The sequence below is a fragment of the Lipotes vexillifer genome, unplaced genomic scaffold, assembly GCF_000442215.2.
Source record: "Lipotes vexillifer unplaced genomic scaffold, Lipotes_vexillifer_v1.1 scaffold36, whole genome shotgun sequence".
In the NCBI taxonomy this organism is placed as follows: domain Eukaryota; kingdom Metazoa; phylum Chordata; class Mammalia; order Artiodactyla; family Lipotidae; genus Lipotes; species Lipotes vexillifer.
In genome coordinates this window covers 2,070,151-2,097,111 of record NW_006792448.1, presented here as the reverse complement: position 1 = coordinate 2,097,111, position 26,961 = coordinate 2,070,151, and the positions used below count along the sequence as shown (strand labels likewise).

Here is a 26,961-nt window from a genome sequence, read left to right as displayed (position 1 = left end):
TTTATTGATTTGGTTGCTCTCTCCCTTTTTTTGTTATATATATATATATATATATATATATATATTTTGCTTGGATTGTGTTTTTGGCTCTACTGCCTTCTGCTCATCTTGGTACCACATCTGCATTTCTTTATATCCCCCTAAAGAACCATCTCTCCCAGGCATTTTGCCCCTTTTTTATGGTGAATAAACATTTACTAAATTATCTCTTTGGCAGGCATGCACAGGTTCTTCAATGAATAAATTGTTTTCAATACATTCAAGGTGCCCATAATCTTCTTGAGACAGGCAGGAATGTCTTTATAACACAATGTTCTGAGAGTTTCACAGAGTCCTGTGCAAGAAAGAGGACTAGCTTTGCTTGGGCATTCCAGGAGAGCTTCCCAAAGAAGGCTGCCTGTAACCTGGGGTGTGAAGGTGAGTGACAGATCTGCAGGAGGAGAGAAGGGCACTTCGGTGCATGGGATGGTATCAGACAAAGCTGGGCAGGGGTGAACCTTCGGTGCACCTGGCGCTCCAGCTGGAGACTCTGAGTGAGGTAAGGCTGGAAAGAGAGGGCAGACTGTGAGGGGCCTACGTGACAGTGCTTCTGAAGGTCACTCCAACTGCCAATTCTGAAGGACCCCAAACAGACCAAGAATTCAAGTCCTTTCTGATCTTACAAATGAATGACATACAATTCATACATACATACAACCTTCACTTTCAGTTTTACCTAGGATTAATACTAACCTATTAACTCACTAAATCAGTTATGGGATATTGTATTTTCATAAACCTAGAAAAAACTAGAGTTTACAGGAGATCCTAATAACTAAGTCTCCTATCAAAAAGTCTGGCTGCTGTGCAATGCTTGTTTGTGCTGCAAAGCTCCTTGTGCACAAACACGCACGCAGACATACATATCACAGGTGACTGGAATTCCGGCAGCTTGGGAGAAGGAAGTTCTGTTATCCATTTTGTTCTGAATTGGTCATGGTCTTCCACTGATGCATTTCAAGCTTTTTAAGTCATAAATTTCAGTTAAATTAGCTTCAAAATGAGCAGTTAAGATGATTGTAGATTCTCTAGTTAACCCTACACAATACAACGATGCATAACTATTAAGACCACACTACTAATAAGATACCCTTTCCCCTACCAGGACACAACCAACCAGCAGGATACAAGGGAGGTTCACAGAGCTCTGAATCCTTCAGTTAAGACACCTCCTTTTCAGGCCATGAGGCCAAAAGCCTCACCATGACAAACTGTCCAAAGCTATAATTAGAATTACTACCTACCTTCCGCTAAAGGATCATCAGGGCTAATTTTAATTATGCCTTATATCCCTGTTTACGTTGATCAGCAAAGGGAAATGAAGCTGCTACATACCCTGGCCCAATGCCGTACGATTCAGTACAGCCCCTAAACTAACACAGTCTCCCATAGCTCTCCCCATCCCCTCTGGAACTCACATATTTCATCAGAAAAAATCCCCAATATTTTCAAGCTTAACCTCTTTGCCCCTGGTCTAACAGAAACCTGGGTGTCCCCTGAGAACAGTTCTTTCTCTGGAGCCTTTATAAGTGGTGACTTGTTTTTCTCTCTCCACAACCCGTGTACCACAGAGAAGCAGTACAGCTTCCAAACTATTTCTCCTGACATCCCAGTTGCCCTGAAACATCCCATCAGACTACACTACCCATCAATGCTTCTTGCTACAGTCATTTATAGACAGCACTGTCACTCCTGGTCATTTTCTAATCATCTGAGCACCTGCTTCACTGTCTGCCCCTCCACACTACTCTGGGCCTCATTTTTAAAATATCAACATTCAAGCACCCAAAATATGGTCTCTAAGGCCTTGATCTGCTTGTTCACTTCCTCTAACCTACCCCAACTACCCATTCCCATGGTCATGCCCTGGTTGCACGTTCTCTTTGCTAATAATTGCTAATTGCACGTTCTCTTTGCTAATAGTTTGCTAATAACCACCACAATTTTGAATTCATATATTCCACTCTCTGAATACCACCACCGCCCAGCTTTCCAGACCATTTCCTCCAGTACCCGACTCAATTTTTGACCTGGTTGGCTCTCTCTACCACTTTTTCATTGTCTACCACCAGCCCCTCCTAACCCAGCTAGGATTCAGCGGATCAGCATCAGGATCACTCCCTTGCTTACTCCTTCCCAACTCCCTCACACTCCCGCTTTCCTCCATCATAACTGCCTAGCAAAACTCCAGCCTCAATTAAATCCAATTCTCTAACTACTCCATGTTCCAAAGCAGCTATACATAACTGAAGAACAACATACAACCATTCTGACTGCTTTTAAGTTCATCCCCATAAATTTCAAGTGGGCCCTCAGCTCTGTCCGGCAATCCTATTATGCTTCTCTAGTGTCCCAGGGGAATTAACTCTCCTACAGCTCTCTCTCTTGGTACACTTCCAACACCAATCCCCAATCTTCATGCTCAGCTGACTCTCAATAGAGTCTATCAGATAACTACCCTGTCTTTCCACTTTAAAATCCACAAACCCACCTGCATCAACATGTACATACTCTGCCTTCACTCCTGTTATAAAGGAATGAAATATCCCTTCTCCAATCTTTATGAATAAGAATTTCTCCATCTGTAATAGAATGTAAGTTCTATGAATGCAGGCATTTAGTAATATTTACAGAATTGGAATGAATCATTCCTACCACAGTATGTAAACATGTTGCACCATTTCCCAGCCAAAAATAAAAAAAATAAAACCTCCCTAGAATCCATGTCCCCTTCCAGTGGCTGCCCTATTTTTCTGCCTGTTCTCTGACTCTCATTCTCCCCTCAACCTACCCTAATTAGTTTCCTAAACACCATTCCACCTAAATGATTCTTGACAAAGTAACCAACAACTTCCATCTTACCAGATTCCAACAGTCATTTCTAAGGCCTCTCCTTAATCAACCTCTCACTTAAATCTGCATAAAGTTGTACATTTAAGATTTTGTACTTTACTGCACCTATGTTAAAATTCAAACATTAGAAAACTTCAGTGAAACAATTTCATGGATCAGATACAACTGGAAAGAGAATTAGTGAACTGGAAGATAAATCTGAAGAACTTATTCAGAGTTCATAGAGACAAATGAAATTCTAAGAGAGATTAAGAGATATGAAGACTATGCAGATATGACAGAAATTTCAGAAGTAAAAAGAATAGCAGAGGTAATTTCCTGGTGGTCCGGTGGTTAGGACTTGGGGCTTTCACTATCAGGGCCCAGGTTCGATCCCTGGTTGGGGAACTAAGATTCCACAAGCCACACAGCATGGCAAAAAAAAAAAAAAAAGAATAGCAGAGATATAACACAACAAAATAAAACTGCAGATCACAAAAGCTACCAGAAAGTAGAAATTTAGTGATCCCAATCACTACCCCCAACGTCACAAAACTAGTAGGCTTAAATCCAGGTTTCAGGCTTTTTGCAATATATCACAACACTCAGAGAAGAAAGAAAGAAAAATCCAGTTAGCTAAGAAACCCCATTAGGCTCAAATGATACATATGCTATTTCTCCAACAGGTATGCATGAACTTTTGGAGCCAATCCATGATGTGCCAGGAATAAGCAAGGTCAGAAAACAAACATGATACTTCTTCCTGGATCACTAATCTTACACTAAGATTTCTAGAAAGTTAATTAAGTCACTGGACTGTCAGGTAATGCCATCTTAATAGTAATAAAACAAACGTGGATATGATTACTGAAGTAGAACTTAAAATGTGCATTAATTTATAAGATAAAATATGAAACCTGAGCATTGCTAAGAGGCTTCTGACAAACTCCTAGATCTTTAAGGTTATGACTCATTTGCCTCAGCTGTTATGGGCTGGCTGAAAAAGCACCGTTAACGGCTCTAATGGTTTTCTCAAAAATGTGTAAATTACTATGATTGGCAGAATTCAACAACAAAAAAAGATTATTTGTGTAATTCACTGTTTTTGTTGTTGTTTCTTTTACTCTGAACTTAAATGTTGTATTTTGTGAAGAGTATAACAAAAATGCTGGGGGACTGAGGACAAAATCTGGTATGCAGAGAGGGAGAAGTACCAGGTTCTGCCTCATCCCACCATCTTCTGGTCTCTGTGAGATTATGCTGATATCTCGTACAAATAACCTGCCCTAGAAAGCTAGTTTATTATATTACTGCCTCATCTTCATCCACTATACATTATCAACCAAGTATAAGTCAGCATTAGGGTGAATTACAAGTAACAGACCTGTATTAATTATGACTTCAACAGAAGTCCAAAATTAGGTGTAGTAGGGCTTGCCCATTACTCCATGATATTCAAGAGCCAGGCTCCTTTGCTCTTGTTGCTTCACTGTGTATAGTCTCCATTTCTAAATTTACTCACGGTACAATGTGGCTAATCCAGCTCCAGCCATCACATTTTCATTCAAGTCAGCAGACAGAGATGAGGACATGCACTTCCTCTGAGAACTCTACCTGCATGTTTGCCCATACCAATTCTGCTTACATTCCCTTGGCCAAAATATAGATCATATATGGTTGAAAAGAGGACTGAGAAATATAACCTATTCTTGGCATCCATGCAGTCAGCTAAAATGGGGGAGGAGACAAACTAGCAGTCATCATCATGACACATATGAATAAATCCTTTGCAATGTCTCCAAAATATATCCCTTCTACTTGAGATGATGGAACTTGGCCTTAGGTCCCCTGTCTTTAGAGCCCTGTCTTTACCTTTGCTCAGGGAAACAACTGTGCCCAGATAAACCAGTGAGCTTTATGAACAACATGAGAACTGGCAGAAGTATTGGTAGTCTTACCATGACGTCTTCCCTTTGAATACTAGACACCTCAAAACATGCGCTATTAACCATACAGCCAAAAGAAGGAGGTAAGTAACTTTAGCTGCTTTACAGCAAAAATTTGCCTGCTCTCCTGATTTGACCAAGTCAGGAACTGAAATTAACAAAAGTAACAGCTTGGATTTCAACTGCACCTTTCTTGATTAGGGCTCACACTTTTCTAATACATAGCAATATACTATTTTATTTTCATAACCCTAATAACAAGATAAAACTTGATTATTATTTGTACATTTTAAATGCTTCCTACTTTACTATTTAATTTGCTGTAAGTATATACCTATACATAGGGACAAGCACTGGAAAAATAATGAAAAAATGGAAACAGTTGATTTGTTACAGTGGTAGAATTATAGCTAATCTTAGTTTTAAAATTTTTCATAACTTCTAGTGCCCCCTGTGCGATAATATTTAAGACTTTATAAACACACACTCACACTCATATGTATCTTACATACATACAGCATACAGTATGGAGAAAGATAGCCACACATGATTTCTACTAGCTGTGTGACTTTACAAAAATTACATAACCTCTGTAAAATAAGGTCACAGTACTAGCCATTTCCACACCCCTCCCATCTATGATCTGTAGTGCAGGGGGCTAGAAACCTGCAAACGATATTTTCCAAACTTCTTTGCCTGCTGGCTTCAGATTAGGGCAGAGAATCGGAGACACTGGGTTGGGGGTAGGGTGGGGCGTGAGAACAGAGAAGCCATTTTTCCTTCAGCTTCTGGGGGGATCTCTAGCAGATTCAATCAGGATTCCAATGGCTTCCTGCTCAGGTAGTAAGGCTCCTACTATGGTGGAGCCAGCAGGTTCTCTTGCAACATATTGTATAAAGATGTTCACTAGGGTGTTATCTGGAATAACAAAACAGTGGAAACCACCAAAATGACTAATCATTTTAACTGATTAAGGTGAATCCATATGATACATGATTAAAATTGTATTTATGAAGAAATATTAATGGCATGGAAAATACAACATAATGTTACATGAACAAGACAGGATTCTTAAAACTATACTTGCCATTAGCATCAGTTAGTGTTGTGACTGCAGAGCATGACAAGGGCATGAGGGAAATGCAGATCAAATTGTATATCATTTAAATATCTATGAGAGTTATGGCCCAGCCAGATAGAAAGAACATGAAAGAAGAGAAAATGTATTCCAGCAGTAAAAAGCATAGGGAGGAATTTGGCTCAGCCTAAGTGGAGGGCTGCAGACTTTTGCTTACATTACGCATTGCAAAGTTGGCAATATCATCTCAAGGGGACAAACTTGAAAACTTGATTCGGAAGAGAGCAAAAAAATAAAAACCCTCTTTTTATGTATGAAGCACAGATATATATAGTACATAAACAGATATACAGTATATTTGTGGTTTTAATTTTCCTTTGGGAGTGGCAGTGGCAATTAAGAAAAAACAGTCTAACAAGGCTCCTGGGACTTCCCTGGTGGTCCAGTGGTTAAGACCCCGTGCTCCCAATGCAGGGGGCCCAGGTTCACTCCCACATGCCACAACTAAAAGAGTCCACGTGCCGCACCTAAAGATCCCACACGCCGTGACTACAGATCCCACACGCTACAACTAAGACCCAGCACAGCCAAATAAATATTTTAAAAAATATATATTACAAAAAAACTAAAACTAAAACTAAAAAGGCTCCTTAGGATGAAGAAATGGGGAAACATGTTAAGAAACACCTGCAAACAGAAGTCTCCCTGAAGAATAAAGTACATATTGGTGTAACTTGAACCCATGCATGCAGGAGAGGATTGAAACAAAACCCCATCTGAAGGGCATGGACCTTCAGTGTCCAGGTATCAGGGGGAACAAAAGAAATGGTTCAGTGTACAGCAGGAGAACTGCCATGGATGCATGTAACACCAAGACATAAGAGAACATAAGTTTGTAAATTATATCAAGACATTTCAAAGAACCAGAGATCCACTAAATTGAATATACAAGAGGAGGAAGTGTTCTGTGTAGGCATTTCAAGTGATTAATATGTTGAAAGGATAATATGATTATAAGGCAAGAAGGACAAAAATAAAAGTAATGAACAAGAGCAAGTAAGAAATTAATATAAGACTGCAAACCAAAGGCATCTGAAGAATAAAACTCTTACGCACGGCTACTATCCATGGTAAATCGCGGAGGAGGTAGTTTACTCCTTATCAAATATTATTATACAATTTTATGATAATCATTTCCTTGCTTTTCTTTATAGTTTCAAACACCTACAGACCGAACGCTAAACAATGTAGTTTAGTTTTGCCTGGATTTTTTGGTGTAGTTTTGCCTACTTTTGAACCTTCATACTGTATATGTTTTCTTTTAACTTGCTTCTTTCACGCCACGTGGTGTTCTAAGAGTCATCAGTTTACATGGGGAGCTGCAGTCCCTTCAGCTGCATATAATGAACATAATACTCTTCATCCATTCCACTCTTGATGGTCATCTGACGTGTTTCCAGTTGGAGACGATTATAAACAATGCTGCTACGAACCTTTTTGCATGTTTTCTTGCACTCAGGTGTGAAGGTTCCTTTAGGACATATACCTAAGAATGGAGCTGCTGGGGTACAGGGTATGTTCATATTCAGTGTCACTAAATAATGGTCAAATATTTTCCAAAGTAGCTATACCTAATTACACTCTTAGCAGAGTTGTCAGAGTTCCCACTGGTGTACCAACACCTTCTTTCATAATTTAAAATATAACATTCATCTCCAGTGTTATACTCTGAAAGTTACTGGCTGCAATTGTACCTACTTTCATATATGTCTGATTTTGAAACAAATTTAATTCACTTTCACTTCATGCAAAATAAGGGTAAAACCACATCTACATTCTAATAAGCAGCACCTAGCTCCACACAGGACCAGCAGGGTGAATTAAGATATGCGTACCCTGTCCTTTATACATCTCTGGAAAGTATCCCAAGCATCCCAAAGCAACTTACTAGTCTCTTCTGCTGCTTGGCTAACTCCTGTTATGTGTTGTAATAATGTTTATTAACATTGCTTATTTCTTTAGTCATTTGAAATACAGTTTTAGGCTCCATAAATTTACACTCCCATGCAAAAAAATATTGAAGGGTATCTTTATCTAACAGAATTATATATATATATACATATATATATACACATATATATATACACACACACACACACACATATATATATATATATATGTGTGTGTGTATATATATATATTTTTTTTTGCAGTACGCGGGCCTCTCCCTGCTGTGGCCTCTCCCGTTGTGGAGCACAGGCTCCGGACGCGCAGGCTCAGCAGCCATGGCTCACGGACCCAGCCGCTCCGCGGCATGTGGGATCTTCCCGGATCAGGGCACAAACCCGTGTCCCCTGCATTGGCAGGCAGAATCTCAACCAATGCACCACCAGGGAAGCCCCAAAATTATATTTGACTGCTCACCAGGTGTGGGGAGAAAAAGGTATACTAACATCTGTAGTAAGAAAATGTAACAGATTTCTTAAATACTAAATTTTTTTTACTATGAGAAAATGTGATGTTCTTTGCAGAGAATTCCCCCATGCTCCACCAATCACTGTCCATTATGGAAAAGCTATCAACATTTATGGTCTGATTACTTAAATTAAGCTGTCGCCACACTGACTATGTGAAAAATCGAAAGGTTATTTTAAAAAATTTCTCAAAATAAACACATTTCAAATAATCAGCCCAATTTTATCTAATTCTGCCAGGATTTTAAACATGCAAATAAAATTTAAAAACAAACGGATATATCATGTCATTTTGTTGTACCAAAATATCCATATAATCACTGATAATCTCAAAACATCACTCAGTAGTAATCATGCAATTGGAACCCTACATGTCAATGCTTTGATTGTTATTGAAGAAAACCAGTCTATGGGAGAAAAAACTTGAATCAAGTATTTTCTTTTAAAAATACAATGAGGGCTTCCCTGGTGGCGCAGTGGTTGAGAGTCCGCCTGCCGATGCAGGGGACACGGGTTTGTGCCCCGGTCCAGGAAGATCCCACATGCCACAGAGCGGCTGGGCCCGTGAGCCATGGCCGCTGAGCCTGCACGTCCAGAGCCTGAGCTCCGCAACGGGAGAGGCCACAACAGTAAGAGGCCTGCGTAACGCAAAAAAAAAAAAAATACAATGAAAGTGGGACTTCCCTGGTGGTCAAGTGGTTAAGAATCCGCCTTCCAATGTAAGGGATGCGGTTCGATGGCCGGTCAGGGAATTAAGATCCCACATGCCACAGGGCAACTAAGCCACACGCTCTAGAGCCTGCATGCCACAACTAGAGAGCCAGCATGCTGCAACAAAGAGCCCATGTGCTGCAAAAGACCCCGCATGCCGCAACAAAGATCCCAGATGCTGCAACTAAGACCTGACGCAGCCAAATAAATAAATAAAAATAAATATTAAAAAAATACTGTAAAGCTATTTGACTTAATTGACATCACTCAAATAGTTGTAAATTTCATGGTACAATGGAATATTATTCAGCCATAAAAAGGAATGAAGTACTGATACATGTTATAACATGAATGAACCTTAAAAAAATACAATGAAAGTGTTAAGACAACAAAATAACCTAATTTGCTAAAAATATCATATTTGTATTTTTTTAATAAAAAGTGTATGAAACTGAGGAGGGAGGAAAGGGAGGTAGTGGAAACTCTGTATTTTCTGCTCAGTTTTCTGTAAACTAAAACCACTCCAAAAAATAAATAAATAAAGTCTATTAATTTTTAAAAAAATGAAATGTAAAGACTAATTAAAAGTATAAATCCACAACCATAAAGGGAATAGGGCCATAAGTAGCTGAAAGATTTTAACAAATTTCTGGTAGAAAGTTAACAGTGAACACAGTGGAAGAAGACACGGACAGAAATTCTCATAGCAGGAGCTATAATGAAAGGAGAGGGTCCATTTACACAGTAGACTTTTAGCAAGGGTCTAGAATTAGAGAAGGTATATGGATTGGGGGCAGGAGTTAGAAGCAGGGCTAAAAATGGAAAAATTTCAAAAATCTTTAGCAGAACAATTACCTCTTTACAATGGTACTTTTCTAGGCCGCAGTCGTCCACGTTTTACAGACCAGTCATATAATTTTCAGAGACTACATGACATTCACTCATTCAACAAGTAATTAGTATCTCCCACAACCCAGGCCCTCTGCTATAATGTGCTGAGGATATAGGTTTGAACAACAAGTAATTCCTGCTCATAAGACTTTCCTCACAGTCTAGCGAGGGGCAGTAGTTAGGTAACGGAGAGTCCTAGAACAGTTCAAGAACTGGGGCCGCCCAGCACAGATCCCACCCCTCTCTACACTCTACAGTATTTCTAATTCTCAACTCCAGCTGACTCTGCTCAAGCCTACGCCGACCACCTCAGACCCTTGGTCCAAGGTTCCCAAGCTCAGGACCATGTGGTTTCTCCTGTAGCCATCACTGCTCCTAGCACTGGCAACTCCAAGATGGAAGCAGCTGTTCATGTCAGGGCCACAAACAGCAAACTAAGGCCAGGAAATGCAGTGGCTAGAAAGCTAAGAGCAAAGAAGACAGGGAAGAACAATACTGGGGGTGGGGGGGGATGGCAAAGAAGAATAGGAAACTGAAAGCAAACTGGAACTGTCTAGAAATGATCTTTAAAAACAAACAAATAGGTAAAGCCACAAATTGCTATTTTACTCACACAGCACTACCTGTTGAGCAATAGAGATGTGTAAGCAGGCAAAACTATTTGTACTTTTAGAAATATTCCTGGAACGCTTTATACTTTGGAATAATTATGACTGAAAAAAACCTCCTCTCTTAAAGCTAATATCTGTTAATCTGTGTACACTTTCTAAAATAAACATACTGGGGGTTGAGAACTAACTACAAAGAGGCTTAGGAAGTATTATTAGAATGAGTTGTGAAAAGACAAGTTTAAAGCTTTTCAACATTTACCCTCAATCCACAGCATCAGGAGCCACAGAAAATATAATACATGTCAGACTACGAAAATACATGATTCAGTATGGGCTTCCCTGGTGGCGCAGTGGTTGAGAGTCCGCCTGCCAGTGCAGGGGGCGCGGGTTCGTGCCCCGGTCCGGGAGGATCCCACGTGTCGCGGAGTGGCTGGGCCGTGAGCCATGGCCGCTGAGCCTGAGCATCCGGAGCCTGTGCTCCGCAATGGGAGAGGCCACAACAGTGAGAGGCCTGCATACCGCAAAAAATCCTTTTTTTTTTTCTTTTTTTTTAGCTGCTTGTTTGGAACAAAATGAAATGCATATTGCATTGTATCCTTCCTGCTTGCTGTTTTTTCTCTTAAGTTTAAAAGTTATGCATTGAGGATAAAGTATACTTAAGGAGAAATGTGCACAAGAATACCTATTAAAACAACTCCCAACAAGTTTGATGGTGTAACTTCAAGGGATTAAAAACTTAACTATTTTGGATGGAAAAAAAAAAAAAGAATCCTAAATAAAATTGAATATATTCAATTCATATATTCAAATGGAATATAACAATGTTACCAAAAAAAGATACACTATTATCATTAGAGTTTATTCCAGGAATGAGTGCAGTTCACTATCAGGAAATCTAGGGATGTAATAGAGAAAAAACAAACAAACAAACAACAGTAACAAAAAACAACCACACATGATCATATCAATTGAGGCTGAAAATGAACTTGACTCCAAGAAGAGAAGCAGTCTTCCCTAATAACAAATCTAAGCAGAAATAGAGATAAAAGCAAACAATAAAGACTCTTTAGCAAAACCAAAAAAAAATTACACTAAAATGAGAAAATTAGTCTGCCATTCCTAGTTACCCAACCTCTTCAAGCCTCCTCCTCTTTTCAGTCCTTAAAAATGTAATCTGTAAATAAATCAGTCACAAAAAGGCAAACATTGTATGATTTCACTTAGATGAGGTATCTAGAGAGTCAAACTCATAGAAACAAAGGAGAATGGTGGTTGCCAGGGGCTGGGGGGACGGGGAAGAGTGAGTTGTTATTTAACGGGTACAGAGTTTCAGTTTTACAAGATGAAAAAGTTCCAGAGATTGGTTGCATAACAAAGTGAATAAACTTAACACCACTGAACTATACACTTAAAATGGTAAATTTTATGTCATATATATTTTACCACAATTTTTTTAAAATCTGGAATTTGAGACCCAGAAAACTGTTATTAATTGCATATATATATATATATATATATATATATATATGATTCAGTAACTTGTGACATTTTTAATTGCAAAATTAGCTGAACTTGGCTTGCTTTTGCACCACTCAGTTGGCCTGAAAAATGGTACTGATAGCTAAGCAAGGCTTTCAATTTGATGAAGTTATGGTTAAGGACGCTAAGGAGGCTCCTGGTCAATCTGTGTTTATCTTCCCTTTTCGTAATCTAGAACAGAGGGGAAGATTGCCTTAATTTCGTAAGCACAAAGGCTAAGGGAACACGAAACATGTAAGATAAAAATATGTAACGTGTTTGGAAAACAACAGAAAGTGACACAGGTTGGGGGGAAGATGAGGCAGGCAAGGGTAGCTAGTATTTGTTTTCAGTATTTACCATGTTCTAGACATTCATTCACTACTTGTGGTATGCTATTTAAATGTAACAAAAGCCCACAGGTAAAGATATTCTAAGTTCCACTTTTAAAATGAGAAAATTAGGATTCAGTGAAGTAACTTAAAGTGACAAAACTAATAGAAGCCAGAACCTGGTTTCCAGCTCAGACCTATCTGATGCCAAAAGCTGTATTCTCTTCCAATCCATGATCTGGTAAGGATGGCTAGCTGCTGCTCTCCCCCCGCTTTCCTTTGTAAAGTATGGGACCCCTATGGCCTTGCAGAATTGACTCTGGAGGCTGCTGGGCAGCACAATGAATGGTAACTCCCTCTCTCTCTCCACCATTCCATCCAGTTGGATTTGATGAGCCTTCAAGGACCACAGTCTGGCAAAGTACAAGAGAAAAATAGACATTTATCATAATCCTGCAAGGAATCATCATTCCATTTTTACAGATGGGAAAAGGCTTGGAGAGGATACAAAACTTTCACAAAGTTACAGAGCTAACCAGCTTGCAGTAAAGGTTCAAGTCCAGGTCTGGCCAGACCCCCACATTCTTCAGAATCTTACCTAGCAACTCTGGAAGGGTTAGAAGTTAAGAGACAGCTTTTTAATGGACAAACTGAAATTTACAACACTAATTCATCCTCACAGTGATTCTGGTTTTCCCCCTACATTTTATTATGAAAATTGTCAAACATCCAGAAAAGTTGAGAGAATTATAAAGTGAATACCCATATACTCACCACCTAGACTTCACATTAACATTTTGCTATATTTGAGATAACATCCCTATCCTTTTATGCATCCCTATATTCCCCATCAATGTAGCTTAGTTTATTAATGCATTTCAAAGTAAGTTGCAGAAACATTTTAAAAGGGAAGTCTTTTTTTTTCAGTTTTTTTTTTTTAATTAATTAATTTATTTTTCGCTGTGCTGGGTCTCCGTTGCTCTGTGCGGGCTTTCTCTAGTTGTAGCGAGCGGGGGCTACTCTTCATTGTGGTAAACGGGCTTCTCACTGCGGTGGCTTCCCTTGCTGCAGAGCACAGGCTCTAGGAGCATGGGCTTCAGTAGTTGTGGTGCATGGGCTCAGTAGCTGTGGCTCGCAGGCTCTAGAGCACAGGCTCAGTAGTTGTGGTGCACAGGCTCAGCTGCTCCATGGCCTGCAGGGCTTGAACCCATGTCGCCTGCATGGGCAAGCGGATTCTTAACCACTGCGCCAACAGGGAAGCCCCTAAGAGGGAAGTCTTTGAATAACTCCTAACACTAGACTTTAAATAATTATTTATTCATGTGAAAGGTGGTCTCAAAACTATACCAACTATAATTTATCAGGGTTTTTACTAGCATTCACAAATTCTGTCAGCAAGTAATCTTGAATAAATCTAATCTTTATATTTACTCCAAACATCCATGCTGAAATTAATGTAAATTTTAAAGCAGCTGCTTAATAAAAGTTATACTTATTGACTGTGACAGAATTTAACAGTTTTAAAGCAAATCCACTTTTTTTTTTTTTTTGCAGTACGTGGGCCTCTCACTGTTGTGGCCTCTCCCGTTGCGAAGTACAGGCTCCGGATGCGCAGGCTCAGCGGACATGGCTCACGGGCCTAGCCGCTCCGCGGCATGTGGGATCTTCCCAAACCAGGGCATGAACCCGTGTCCCCTCCACCGGCAGGCGGACTCTCAACCACTGCTCCACCAGGGAAGCCCCAGCAAATCCACTTTAAGTGCTTCATTTTTCAAGTAAGATTCAGTCCCCAAAATAAGAATTCCATGATTTTAATATTCTTATGTTTAAAATATCTTTAATATTTTAAATTCCACAATAAAATAAATTACATTAGTGGAGTCTCAGAAACAGATTAAATCGTCGATGCCAAATAAACAACATTTATAGCAGTCTTAGAAACTTATTCCTAGGATTTCATCTGAAATTGACTGCATTATTCTATTTTCTTCCTGGTGAATATGAATGAATTCATTCCCCAATGATTTGTGGCATAAAAAAAGCTTCAGTCTTCTCTCAAATCTGTTAAGAAGAAAATGAGACTAGAGGGCTGGCATACTGACTTTCAAAACCATTTCTGGAGGGCTTCCCTGGTAGCGCAGTGGTTGGGAATCCGCCTACCAATGCAGGGGACGCGGGTTCATGCCTCGGTACGGGAAGATCCCACATGCCGCAGAGCGGCTGGGCCCATGAGCCATGGCCGCTGAGGCTGCGTGTCTGGAGCCTGTGCCCCACAACGGGAGAGGCCACAACAGTGGGAGGTCCCTGTACCACAAAAAAAAAAACAAAACTATTTCTGGAAACTGGTTTAGGAGAGGTTGTCAGCAAATTACAAGGATAAAAGATAACAAGTCAATACTATATTTTGACACTTCCAATGAATATCTTTTAATAAACATTTTTTAAAAGTCTAAAATCTGAAATAATGCTTGTTTCAGAGAGCAATTAAAAGTAAAATAACTTATATTATGACCCTACAACTAAATATGGTCAGTTTGTACTGTAGATACTAATCTAAACGCTCACTCTGGGGCTTCCCTGGTGGCACAGTGGTTAAGAATCTGCCTGCCAATGCAAGGGACACGGGTTCAAGCCCTGGTCTTGGAAGATCCCACATGCCATGGAGCAACTAAGCCCGTGGGCCACAACTACTGAACCTGCGCTCTAGAGCCTGCGAGACACAACTACTGAAGCCTGTGCTCCGCAACAAGAGAAGCCACCGCAACGAGAAGCCCGTGCACCGCAGCAAAGTTTAGCCCCCACCTGACTCAACTAAAGAAAGCCCACGCGCAGCAACGAAGACCCAACGCAGCCAAAAATAAAGTAAATGCTCACTGTATGCCTGCAAAGAACCACTACAAGTAAACAGTAAACTGAAATTAACTATATTTTAAAAGTCACAAAATGAGTTCAGTCCTGAAAATAAAGAAGGGGAGAAAAAAGTCATTCTTTCACCTGGTATATAAAAATCTATCAGATCATTCCAAATAAAAATGAATTGGGAATGTAATTACTGTTTATAAAGCACTTTCTTTTTTTGAAAATTCAAAGTGCTTTAATTAGAAATGCTTTCACAACTATGCCTGTTTCTGAGTGCCACATACTTTTTCGCTTACTGTAGTTTTTCTTTCTCTCAATGAGTCAGCCCAGAAGAAGCCAAAACTGAAGAGAAAAACAACCGTCACGTAAAAAAAATTACAACTACTTTATACCATACCTATCATAATGAATTCAATAACTTTCTCAATAACACCAATTGGGAGAAATGAGTTTTAATCTTCAAATTCTACTTTATTAATTTCTCTATTATAGCATTTACCTAAACAAATAATCACTACTTTGGCTTTATAATTTGGCTGGGACACCCACCACTGCAAGCAAAGGAAAAAAAAACATTTTTGATGGCTCATTCAAATGGAAAAGCCATATATCAGAAATTATCGTGTGAAACCTCAGTAGTTGCGATGGAAAGCCCAGTTTGGCAGAACACATTCAATTAGGCTTGGCTCTTTAAAACGTTAAATACTCAGTTATAATCACATTACAGCTCTGTCTTATAATGAAAAAACACATAAGAAATTTCAAGGTCAATGCTTCCTTTGCTTCACCCTTTTTTTTAGGTATTAGAGGCAATTTAGAAGCTTTAAAATATATTAAAAGACAGGGTCAAAGAAGTAAGGATAGAATAAAAAGAAAAACAATAAATGTTATAACTGTTTTTCCTTCTCACAATATAAATTTTCAACATAACTCTTGTAGTGACTATCTGAAGTCTCTATTATGTGTATACCAAATATCAGATATTTTCATAATTTATTTACATTAAAAATCTGAGTAAACTTGTAAATCATTATAAGGTCACTGCCTTTTTTTGTATTTATTTTATACGAAAGTTATCTTTCAAATACAACTATGTAATATTTGTGACTAACAGTGACCATTTATTATGCACCTACTGGGTACGAGGCTCTTTCTTACACTTTTGCTCATTTCATGCCCTCAGTAGCCCTATAAAGGAAGGTATTACCCTCATTTTGCCTTGAAGAATTTGAGTCACTAAGAGGTTCAATAGCCAAAGAACATCTAGTTAGTAAATGGCAGGACTGGCTTTCAATTCTAGGTCTAATACCAACAGCCAGAGTCTGACACTTATACCTCTTCCATAATACCAAATTGTCAAGATCTAAAGCTAGTCCCTCCCAAAGGACAAAATAAGGAGTGGCCTCCAAAATCAGAATAGAAAATAATTTGTTTCAATCACAGGATTATTTAGTGGTGGTGGTGGTGGAATCCTTATGCATTCTGGAATGCCTTTTCCTTTTTATTTTTTTAAAAAAACATATTAGTAAGGTTGGAATAGGCTGTGAGTGATCTACTTTGGGCAAAACCCTCACCTCCACCACTAAACAGCTTGTGGTTTAAAATAAAGAATGACGGGGGCTAAAAGGTGCCTTAGCTGTTGACATAAAAAAGAGATCAATGGCCTCCCAAACTGAGAATTTCAGTGAGGGGAATTCCAGCATGACCTATTTAATACCTATTACTGACTGAATGTTTGTGTCCCCCAACCCCAAATTCATATATTAAGCCCTAACCCCAATGTGGTGGTAATAGGAGATAGGGCCTTTTGCAAAGTCATTAGGTTTAGATGCAGTCATGAGGGCGGAGCCCCCATGATGATACTTGTGCCCTTATATGAGGAAGAAGAGACACCATGTAAAGATACTGTGCAACCATCTGCAAGCCAAGAAAAGAGCCCTCACTAAGAACCAAATCTGCCAGCACCTTAATCTTAGGCTTCCCAGCCTCTAAAACTGGGAGAAATAAATGTCTGCTGTTCGAGCCACCCAGTCAACATAAGGCAAATGCTAACAGCTATAAAAGAGGAAATCGAGAGTAACACAATTTAGTGGGGGACTTTAACACCTCACTTATATCAATGGACAGATCATCCAGACAGAAAATTACTGGGGAAACACAAGCTTTAAAAGACACAACAGACCAGATAGATTTAACTGATATTTTTAGGACATTCCATCCGAAAACAGCAGATTACACTTTCTTCTCAAGTGCACACAGCACATTCTCCAGGATAGATCACATCTTGGGTCACTAATCAAGCCTTGGTAAATTAAAGAAAATTAAAATCATATCAAGCATCTTTTCCGACCACAATGCTATGAGATTAGAAATCAATTACAGGGAACAAAAAAACGTAAAAAACACAAACACGTGGAGGCTAAACAATACGTTACTAAATAACCAAGAGATCACTGAAGAAATCAAAGAGGAAATCAAAAAATACCTAGAAACAAATGACAACGAAAACACAGCGATCCAAAACTTATGGGATGCAGCAAAAGCAGTTCTAAGAGGGAAGTTTATAGCAATACAATCCTACATCAAGAAACAAGAAACATCTCAAATAAACAATCTAACCTTACACCTAAAGGAACTAGAGAAAGAAGAACAAACAAAACCCAAAGTTAGTAGAAGGAAAGAAATCATAAAGATCAGAGCAGAAATAAATGAAACAGAAACAAAGAAAATAATAGCAAACATCAATAAAAGTAAAAGCTGGTTCTTTGAGAAGATAAACAAAATTGATAAACCTTTAGCCAGACACATCAAGAAAAAAAGGGAGGACTTCCCTGGTAGCCCAGTGGTTAAGAATCTGCCTGCCAGTGCAGGAGACACGGGTTCCAGATCCGGTCTGGGAAGATCCCACATGCCATGAAGCAACTAAGCCCGTGCACCACAACAACTGAGCCTGCGCTCTAGAGCCTGTGAGCCACAACTACCGAAGCCTTCATGCCAAAACTACTGAAGCCCATGTGCCTAGAGCCCGTGCTCCGCAACGAGAGAAGCCACTGCAATGAGAAGCCCGCGCACTGCAACGAAGAGAAGCCCCCGCTCACCGCAACTAGAGAAAGCCTGCACACAGCAACGAAGACCCAGTGCAGCCAAAAATAAATAAATTTTAAAAAAAGAAAAAGAGGGAGAGCACTCGAATCAATAAAATTAGAAATAAAAAAGGAGAAGTTACAACGGACACTGCAGAAAGATAAAGCATCATAAGTGACTACTACAAGCAACTCTATGCCAATAAAATGGACAACCTGGAAGAAATGCACAAATTCTTAGAAAGATATAACCTTCCAAGACTGAACCAGGAAGAAATAGAAAATATGAACAGACCAATCACAGTAATGAAATTGACACTGTGATTAAAAATCTTCCAACAAACAAAAGTCCAGGACCAGATGGCTTCACAGGTGAGTTCTATCAAACATTTAGAGAAGAGCTAACACCGATTCTTCTCAAACTCTCCCAAAAATTGCAGAGGAAGGAACACTCCCAAACTCATTCTATGAGGCCACCATCACCCTGATACCAAAACCAGACAAAGATACTACAAAAAAAGAAAATTACAGACCAATATCACTGATGAATATAGATGCAAAAATCCTCAACAAAACACTAGCAAACAGAATCCAACAACACATTAAAAGGATCATACACCACGATCAAGTGGGATTTATCTTATTCTTCAATATACGCAAATCAATGTGATACACCATATTAACAAATTGAAGGAGAAAAACCATATGATCAACTCAATAGATGCAGAAAAAGCTTTTGACAAAATTCAACACCTATTTATGATATAAACTCTCCAGAAAGTGGGCACAGAGGGAAGCTACCTCAACATAATAAAGGCCATATATGACAAACCCACAGCCAACATCATTCTCAATGGTGAAAAACTGAAAGCATTTCCTCTAAGATCAGGAACAAGACAAGGATGTCCACTCTCGCTACTCTTATTCAACATAGTTTTGGAAGTCCTAGCCACGGCAATCAAAGAAGAAAAAGAAATAAAAGGAATCCAAATTGGAAAAGAAGAAGTAAAGCTGTCACTGTTTGCGGATGACATGATACTATACATAGAGAATCCTAAAGACACCACCAGAAAACTACTAGAGCTAATCAATGAATTTGGTACAGTTGTAGGATACAAAATTAATGCACAGAAGTCTCTTGCATTCCTATACACTACCAACGAAAGATCAGAAAGAGAAATTCAGGAAACAATCCCATTCACCACTGCAACAAAAAGAATAAAAGACCTAGGAATAAACCTACCTAAAGAGGTAGAAGACCTGTACTCGGAAAACTATGAGACACTGATGAAAGAAATCAAAGATGTCACAAACAGATGGAGAGATGTACCATGTTCTTGGATTAGAAGAATCAACATTGTGAAAATGACTATACTACCCAAAGCAATCTACAGATTCAATGCAAACCCTATCAAATTACAAATGACATTTTTTACAGAAATAGAACAAAAAAATCTTAAAATTTGTATGGAAACACAAAAGACCCAGAATAACCAAAGCAATCTCGAGGGAAAAAAGCGGAGCTAGAGGAATCAGACTCCCGGACTTCAGACTATAGTACAAAGCTACAGTAGTCAAGACAACATGGTACTGGAACAGAAACAGAAATATAGATCAATGGAACAGGAGAAACCCCAGAGATAAACCCATGCACCTATGGTCAACTAATCTATGACAAAGGAGGCAAGGATAGACAATGGAGAAAAGACAGCCTCTTCAATAAGTGGTGCTGGGAAAACTGAACAGTTACATGGAAAAAAATGAAATTAGAACACTCCCTAACACCATACACAAAAATAAACTCAGAATGGATTAAAGACCTAAATGTAAGACCGAACATTATAAAACTCTTAGAGGAAAACATAGGAAGAACACTCTTTGACATAAATCACAGCAAGATCTTTTTTGACCCACTTCCTAGAGTAACAGAAAAAAATACAAAAATAAACAAATGGGACCTACTGAAACTTAAAAGCTTCTGCATAGCAAAGGAAACCATAAACAAGATGAAAAGACAACCCTCAAAATGGGAGAAAATGTTTGCAAACAAATCAACGCACAAAGGATTAATCTCCAAAATATATAAACAGCTCATGCAGCTCAATATTAAAAAAAACAAACAACCCAATCCAAAAATGGGCAGAAGACCTAAATAGACATTTCTCCAAAGAAGATATACAGACTGCCAACAAACACATGAAAGAATGCTCAACATCATTAATCATTAGAGAAATGCAAATCAAAACTACAATGAGATATCATCTCACACCGGTCAAAATGGCCATCATCAAAAAATCTAGAAACAATAAATGCTGGAGAGGGTGTGGAGAAAAGGGAACCCTCTTGCACTGTTGGTGGGAATGTAAATTGATACAGCCACTATGGAGAACAGCATGGCGATTCCTTAAAAAACTAAAAATAGAACTATCATACGACCCAGCAATCCCACTACTGGGCATATACACAGAGAAAACTATAATTCAAAAAGATACATGCGCCCCAATGTTCACTGCAGCACTATTTACAATAGCCAGGTCATGGAAGCAACTTAAATGCCCATCGACAGACAAATGGATAAAGAAGATGTGGTACATATATACAATGGAATATTACTCAGCCATAAAAATGAACGAAATTGGGCCATTTGTAGAGACATGGATGGACCTAGAGACTGCCATACAGAGTGAAGTAAGTGAGAAAGAGAAAAACAAATATCTTATATTAACACATATATGTGGAATCTAGAAAAATGGTACAGATGAACTGGTTTGCCAGGCAGAAATAGAGACACAGATGTAGAGAACAAAAGTATGCACTCAAATGGGGGAAAGTGGTGGGGGTGGGGGTGGGGGTGGTGGGATGAACTGGGCGATTGGGACTGACATGTATACACTTATATGTATAAAACAAATAACTAATAAGAACCTGCTGTATAAAAAAATAAATTTAAAAAAAACCAACAATTCTGATAAACTGGACCTCATCAGCAAGAGAGTAATAAGAAGAAAAAGCAAGATAATACTGAAGGAGAGTGTCAGTTAAACCCATCAGAGCTGCCTCAAAACAGTGTAATCCCCAATAGTTAACAGAATTGGCTCAACTATCTGCCATGATGGGCCCACAGCAGAACAGATGCAAGCACAGGAAAGGGACCCGCACCACAAAGTGGTGCAGAAAGGGACCAGCTTTTTCAGAACCATCTACAATGCTTACTGAAAATATGTATGACCAGGCCACACTTCATATCTAATGGCTTAGAAATTCCAAGGTGTAAGCAGAAGCACATGTTGGTGGGAATGTAAATTGCTACAGCCACTATGGAGAACAGTATGGAGGTTCCTTAGAAAACTAAAAATAGAGCTACCATATGATTCTGCAACCCCACTACTGGGCATATATCCAGAAAAGATGAAAGCTTTAATTCATAATATCATAAGATACACGCACACCAATGTTCAAAGCAGCACCATTTACAAAAGCCAAGACATGGAAGCAACCTTAGTGTCCATCAACAGATGAATGGATGAAGAAGATGTGTTATATATATGTGTGTGTGTGTGTGTGTGTGTGTGTGTATACACACACACACACACATATACACATAAATATATATATACATACACATACAAATATACACAGACAATGGAATATTACTCAGCCATAAAAAGAATGAAATAGGACTTCCCTGGTGGTGCAGTGGTTAGGAACCTGCCTGCCAGTGCAGGGGACATGGGTTCAAGCTGTTTTCCAGGAAGATCCTACATGCCACAGAGCAACTAAGCTCATGTGCCACAACTACTGAGCCTGCATTCTAAAGCCCGTGAGCCACAGCTACTGAGCCTGTGTGCCACAACTACTGAAGCCCACGCTCCTAGAGCCCGTGCTCCCCAACAAGAGAAGCCACCGCAATGAGAAGCCCGCGCACCGCAATGAAGAGTAGCCCCGGCTCGCTGCAAGAGATAGCCCGTGCGCAGCAACGAAGACCCAATGCAGCCAGAAAGAAAAAAGAAAAAAGAAAATACATTAATTAATTGATTTTAAAAAAAGAATGAAAATACCATTTCCAGCAACATGGATGGATGTAGAGATTATCATACTAAGTGAAGTCAGACAGCGAAGGACAAATATCATATGATATCATTTATACGTGGAATCTAAAAAAATGATACAAATGAACTTATTTACAAAACAGAAAGAGACTCACAGACATAGAAAACAAGCTTATAGTTAGCAAAGGGGATGGGGGGGAGATAAATTAGGAGTTTAGGATTAACATATACACACTACATATAAATGGGTAAACAAGGACCTACTGTGTAGCACAGGGAACTATACTCAATTAGCTTGTAATATATTCTAAAAAGAATATATATATATATGAATAACAGAATCACCCTGCTGTACATCTCAAACTAACACAACATTGTAAATTAACTATACTTCAATGTTTTTAAAAAAAGTTAAAAAAAAAAAGAGATAGCCCCTTTTAGGATATACACATTCAAGTATTTACGGGTAAAGGGCCATGATGTATATAACATCCTCAAAAATGGTTAAAAAAAATGTGTGTGTGTGTGTGTGTGTGTGTGTGTGTGTGTGTATAATTTGGCGGATTTTTCTAGTTTTGGTATTTGTATATATGTGTGAACTTATTTCCAAATAAAAAGCTCTTTTAAAAGAGGAGGAGAGGGGCTTCCCTGGTGGCGCAGTGGTTGCGAGTCCGCCTGCCGATGCAGGGGACGGGGGTTCGTGCCCCGGTCCGGGAGGATCCCACATGCTGCGGAGCGGCTGGGCCCGTGAGCCATGGCCGCTGAGCCTGCGCGTCTGGAGCCTGTGCTCCGCAACGGGAGAGGCCACAGCAGTGAGAGGCCTGCGTACCGCAAAAAAAAAAAAAAAAAAAATTTATGTGGAAATAGTCTCAGAGACCATGTTTTCCAACCGTGATCGACATCTGGTAGACAAAGAAACTGGGAGCTAAGAAAAGGAACTTCCTTCCGATACGCAGAGTAGATCTAAAGTTAGCAAGTCAAGTTTTTTGGCACCCAGTACTGATGACACCACATACCATACTGGACTTCTTTATGATGACACATAACTGCAAGAAAGATCAAGAACTACACACAAGTCTATATTTTTAAGAACTGCAAAGCACTGCCCCTGTTTTGAAGAAAGCAGGTACTGAACTTCTACTACCTCCTCCAAAAAGAAATGTCCAACCATATTGGAGAGTGGGAAAATACTCAGCTTTTGAATACTTACACCAGTTTAATGACTGAAAAAAGAAAACACTAATGGATTAATCAAGCCTTCCCACAGGACACCCGATTCCCACAGGCACACAGGATTCCTGTGCTGCCTTCAGAGGCCGAACATGAGCAAGCCTTGTACAGCCTCCACATCGGAAACAATGAGGGCAACGGGAGGGGTGACTCGGAGAACGAACCTCTGCAGGTCTGGTAGTCTAGGGAGCATACTCAGCACCAAAGACAGAGCCATGAGTGATTACAAGTGTAATTCAACTCACAATATTGAAAGAAATCAAACGAAGGCAAACCTAGAACAGAGGTCTTCTCATCCAAAGAGGTTCCTGAGACTCCTCATCCCATAAATGATCACACAGTACTCCATTTTCCTAACAAACTGACGCCCCTGCCTGAGTGTGGAGAGCACGTCCCAGCCTAATTCAGCTGTGGAACTCAGCTCCATTTAAAAATTCCTTCAGACAGCTGAACTCTGCACTATGTAATTAAGCAGACCGTATACTGTTTCTTTAGTAAGAGCACCCAGGCAGACCTTACAACTGCCGAAGTGCCAGTCTAGTTTTTGTTTCTCCTTCAGAACAAAGCACAAGTTCAGTTGACGTAACCTCACATGACCCAGGTTCTCTTGTATTTCTGGTCTCTTTAGGTCTAAACGTTGTGAAGCAGAAACGAGGCTTTACTGGATGGTGGGAAAGGACTTTCTTCAGTTAACGAAATTTGCTTCCAATCTGATAAAACTCACATTTGTGCCACTTCAGAATTTATTACAAGACTCTTCAAAATGTGCTAATTTGTCACCGAACAAATGAAACATTGAGAATAATAAGAAAACTATACATAATTAGTCACGTAAAATCCTAACCAAGAAAGCCCCTAAAATAGAATAATTTCCTCATAAAACACAAGCGGTAAAAAGTTTCCAAGAGCATAACTGTATTTATATTGTACAGCTAGAATGCATGAAATATGCATATTTATAAATATTCTTCTTGAAAAATGTTCTCTTATAGGTAAACAATCTATTCATGATTTGCATATATTTCTTTGTATAAATCAGTGCACCAAATGGAAAAAATATTTTAAATTACTTCCAATATTTCACATTTAACCAGATGCACAGATGCAATATAACAGTTAGTAGCGGCAGCCAACTGAACAGAATTTCTTATGACTAACTGGACAAAACCTACGTATAACAAAGACCTGACAAAATCTGGTAAGACTTACTTGCTACTCCTGATGCCAGTCCATACAGCAGCCCTCCCGCATCTGACTGCTGAGGGAAAACGTGTGCTCCTGGAGGAGGCGGCTTTTCTTGCCTGATGAAGTTATACAACAAGGTCTTTACAAGTTTGCTGGTATATGGGAGGCTACACAAAAAGAAAAAAGAAAATAAACTCAGATTTTGGGGAGTCAACTGACTTTGTATTGTGATAAATATAAGCTATATAATCTACCGACATAAAAGGGATTAGCACAATTCAAAGAAATCTGGCACTGTCACAACAGTGAAGACCATGGGCTTTGAGATCAGACTTGAGGCTTAAATCTGGCTTTCCTCTTACTATGCTGTATGTCATTCATCAAATCGCTTCAACTCCTAAGCTTCAGTTACCTTATTTATAATCTGTATAACAGGTGAAGTATTATAAATTCAGTGTATAATACAGTACTTGGCACTTGAAGGGAGGTAGTAACACAGAGTCAGTAGGAAAACGCAAGAATTTAAAAGTATGGAAATTGACTTGAATAGTATACTTGACTTAACCCAATATATCCAAAATATTCAACATAAAATCAATATAACAATTGTTATATAGCTTACATTGTTTAAAATAAATAAAAGTATGAAGTTATTCAATCTATGCATGCATATAAAAAACATATCCATATATATACAGATTTCTTTTAATGTTAATACCCTTTGCTTTTAAGTAACAGAATGAGAGAAGGGAGAGAAAACAGGTTAAAAGGGATATGTGTCCACAAATTGGTGATAAATCAATTCCTGCAATCTGGAGAAAACTTTTGAATAGACTCTTCAGCCAATGCTTAAGGCCTTTTATCCCTATTATCAGTGATTTTCAAATATGTTCTAAAAGAGCTCTAAAGGATTCTGTGAATGTGCCACAAGTATAATCAAGGTAGCAAGAAGGATGTGAAAAAGACAAAGGTGCTTCTCTCTCTCTCTCTCTCTCTCTCTCTCTCTCTCTCTCTCTCTCTCTCTCTGTGTGTGTGTGTTTAATATTTATCTACTCCCGTCGCTACCCACCAGGAGACTGTAAGCTTCTGCTCTGCTCAGGTGCACAGCTCCACATCCTAACACATGTCTGGCACATGGTTAGCACACAATAAACATTTGTTGACTACATGAAAGTAGGAACAGTCAGTTAAGTGGCTGCTGGGGAAGTCCAAACACATGGTGACGGGACATCCACTGCAGTAGTCGTTTCAATGGGACTGGTGGGAAGGGGAAGTTACAAATAATTTCAATGACCAAATATGACTGGATGAATGCTTAGACATAGAGAATGATGCAGAAGGAAGAAAACATGGCTTCAAAGTTTCAACTCTACAAAGAAACCACTAGAGAAGGTAATGAAGCTAGGGGATGAAAGGGGCAGGGAGGATGCATAGTTTAGACAGGAAAGCAGATCCTTATGTGTTGTGTTTGAAGTTGTGACAGAACAACCAGAGGAAATGTCTGGTTGGAGATATGGAACAACACTAAGGAAAGAGGACAAGATGAGAACTATAGACTAATTCAATAAAAAACTTGACAAATTCAAAATAGAAACATACCATCGACCTCGCATCAAATACTTGTGACTGATGCTCTGTCGCAAAACTTCCTTGTGGAAGAGTTGGCAGGAAAGGAAGACCACCATTGTTGACACAGCTTCTACTGATATTTCATATGTAATATCTCTGGAAAAATAGGAAACAAATCAGAATAATGATCACTTTGGAAGATTAAGATATTGCTCTTTTCTAAATAAACTATACATTTAAAAACTCAAATCAAAATATTCAGTATGCTTCTGGATTATTAAAAAATACTAGTATGTTTAACATACAAGTTAAGTCAAACAAAAATATGAAACCGTTCCTTGTCATTAGTTCTTGTACTTGGGTCAAATATCCCATTACTTTCCTATTTTCCAGGTCCCATCTACTAATGAATGACAAGTATCAATATATTAGTGTATAATGGAAACAGTTACCAGCAGTGTTCTACTTTGAAGGTCCACTCTAAAGCCCTTATGTTCATTTCCTGTTTAGTTATAACACAGAAACAAATATTCAGATTGTAAAACTGAAAAGAA

The 26,961-nt window shown here is 39.0% G+C and overlaps 1 protein-coding gene across 1 annotated transcript in view; it reads right to left on the bottom strand.

Moving 5' to 3' along the window:
* DYM (dymeclin) overlaps window positions 1–26,961 on the bottom strand; it is a 392,339-nt gene that overhangs the window by 261,542 nt on the left and 103,836 nt on the right. The window contains exons 7-8 of the mRNA XM_007465597.1: window positions 26,438–26,563; window positions 24,863–25,005 (exon numbers count right to left, since the gene is read on the bottom strand). Of these exons, the coding sequence (XP_007465659.1) occupies window positions 24,863–25,005; window positions 26,438–26,563 (269 nt within the window). The remainder of the gene's footprint in view (window positions 1–24,862; window positions 25,006–26,437; window positions 26,564–26,961) is intronic.